General features: G+C 47.1%; 1 protein-coding gene across 1 annotated transcript; it reads left to right on the top strand.

The window, feature by feature from the left end:
- Positions 1-1,501: 1,501 nt before the first annotated feature.
- Positions 1,502-2,434, top strand: LOC137161603 (putative olfactory receptor 10D4). Its single transcript, XM_067560982.1, has one exon. The coding sequence runs from the start codon at positions 1,502-1,504 to the stop codon at positions 2,432-2,434; it is 933 nt and encodes a 310-aa protein (XP_067417083.1).
- The last annotated feature ends 382 nt before the right edge of the window (positions 2,435-2,816 follow it).

The raw sequence follows: 2,816 nt of genomic DNA, 5'->3' as shown, positions 1-2,816 counted from the left end.
TCCTCCTCTCCCAATGCAGCCAGTGTAAGACATCTGGTCTGGTAAAGATTTTCTCTCTCCTGCAGTCTCTTCCTGTCTTGAAATCTGTCAGTCTCCACCTCACTCAAGGACAATGTCACCCAAATATTTTCTTTAGAGAAAAATACATCCATTCATCTGTCCCTGCTTCTCTCTGCAGTACCTGTCTGCCTGTCTCTGTGTTGTGGATGTGTATCATTTATCTCCCTCTCTCCTTTAATCTCTGTGTGGCTATGTACACACCACAGTTAAGGTCGGTATAAGTTACATTGTTCAGGGGGTTGAATAAGCCAGTGTAAGTTACACCGACTTAAGCACTGGTGAGGAGAACGCTGTGTGGATGGGAGAGTTTCTCCCACTGACATCGTTACTGCTGCTCGCAGGGGCTGGAGTATTTAAATTGACGGTAGAGCTCTGTCCCATCGGCTTAGCCTGTCTGTACTAGCAGTGCTACAGAGACGCAGCTGTAAACTGTGTAGTGTAGCCAGCATGTGATAACCCCAACACAGCCCCTTCTCCCTTCCAGCAGCACTTCTCATGCATGGAGAAAGCTCCCTTACAAAATGCAAATAGACACTTCATTTCTGTCCTTCAGATATGACCTTAAAAATCCCCTGTTGTAATAGTCACAGAACGCAGCCTGCTGATCATGGCTGAGCAGATGACAAGCTGTCGCTATTCCCCTTTTTTCCTTTTTCCCATAAAACACCCATAACAATTCATATCATTAACAAAGCTGGGACAATTCTTCATCAGATTCATTTGTTCGTATGTTGCATCCGCACCCTTTCCTTTAACACAAACACAGAGCAGCACCTACTGTGATAAAAATGAATCCCTGCCAAAACAAAGTACTCCACTGCACACCCAATAATCCCTCTGCAGACAGGGTGAGAGAAAGAACAAACCACATGTGATAAATGTTAGTCACATCCCCTCATCCACCAATGGAAGGCTCTAAGATACCCCATCTTTATCACCGTAGTAAATGGCCATAAAGAATAGAGTTGAAGAAATTAGAAAGGAGAGGAGAAAAGAGAAGAAACTAGAATAGGGTAGGACATCCCCTTTGTCTGTTCGTCTTTGGATGGTAAGATCTTCAAGACAGACATTTCCTCTTTCTGCGTTCTGCACTGCACAGTAAGGACCTGACCCCAACCTGCTCATTTTATCAGCCATTCTCGGTGACTCCCACCTGCACACCCCCATGTACTTCTTCCTAGTATGATCTATAAGAACTGAATAGATAGAAGATGGTTGAATGGAAAAGAAGAAAGGACAATTAAATTGAGTAGCATGAAATGGAATCAATGAAATATTAGAGTCCTGATTCTCCACTCACTTTCACCTAAATTATGATGGTTAGAAAGGTTTACCCTTGTAGATTAAGTTGTGGTGTGCTATGAATAAACAAACCATAATTTACTGAAATTGCTAATCTGGCTGCATTATCTCTGTGCTTCCAGGAATGACCCCGTCTCGCATGGAAGTGAAGAATCTCACTGTGGTGTTTGAATTCATTCTGTTAGGGATCCCCAACACCAAAGGCCATGAGACCATCCTTTTCATCAGCTTCTTCGCTTTCTACCTCTGCACCCTGCTGGGCAACCTGCTCATTTTATCAGCCATTCTCGCTGACTCCCGCCTGCACACCCCCATGTACTTCTTCCTCTGCAATCTCTCTGTGGTGGACCTTGGATTCGCCTCCATCAGCACCCCTAAATTGCTGGTCAGTCTCTGGACCAAGAGTCGAACCATCTTGCTGGGCGGGTGCATGTCTCAGGTCTTCTTCTTCCAGTTCCTAGGCTGCACCGAGTGCCTGCTCTACACCGTCATGGCCTTTGACAGGTACGTGGCCATCTGCCACCCACTGCGCTATCTGATCATCATGAACTGGAGGGTGTGCGCCATCCTGGCTGCCGGCACCTGGATCAGCAGCTCCTTCCACGCCACCATTCTCACCAGCCTGACCTTCACGCTGCCCTACTGCGGTCGCAATGTGGTGGACTATTTCTTCTGTGACATCTTCCCTGTGGCCAAGCTGGCCTGCGCAGACACATACGTCATCGAGACCGTGACCTTTACCAACACTGGGGTAGTGGCCATGACCTGCTTCTTCCTCATCCTTGTATCCTACGTCTGCATCGTCTACTCCATCCTGAAGATGAACTCAGCCGAAGGGCGACGCAAAGCAGCCTCCACTTGCGCCTCACATCTGACAGTGGTGACACTGTTCTTTGGGCCCTGCGCCCTGGTTTACATGCAGCCATGTCAGAGCAAAGTGCTGGTGACCGCTGTGCATCTCTTTGGCTGTGTAGCTACGCCCATGCTGAACCCGGTCATCTACACATTGAGGAACAAGGAGGTGAAAGGGGCTCTGCGGAAACTGAGAGGGGGTCAGACAACTGCACGTTGATGTGCTGCATCTGCAGAAGTAGCATGTGGGTGAGCACTGAAATAAGTCTACAAATTCATCCGCATGGCTCTTATGTGGCTTATGTGAGAGTCTGTCTCTCTCCTTCCGCGTAGAGCCCTACCTGTATATCTGGAGCTCTACAGATCATAGAAGGGCTCGTAAAAGCATCTAGCTGTCTTGGACATGCTTTCAGGCTAATATTTTCAAAGCTGCCTAAAGGATAGGCACACTCAGTCTGCATTAAAATTAACAGGAATTGGAGAACCAGATCTTCTAGCTGACTTTGAAAATCTCTGCCTCTTTGCACAAATCTACTAAAGCCAGGGCAGCATCTTCTGCAAACTCAAAAAAAGGAAGAAAATAATTCCCTTCATCAGGTAGC

This window comes from Emydura macquarii, unplaced genomic scaffold, assembly GCF_026122565.2.
Source record: "Emydura macquarii macquarii isolate MOO-44397 ecotype Brisbane River unplaced genomic scaffold, CSIRO-AGI_Emac_v2 contig_2329, whole genome shotgun sequence".
NCBI classification, from domain to species: Eukaryota; Metazoa; Chordata; order Testudines; family Chelidae; genus Emydura; species Emydura macquarii.
Note: the sequence above shows the minus strand (reverse complement) of the source record. Positions and strands in the feature narration are given on the sequence as shown.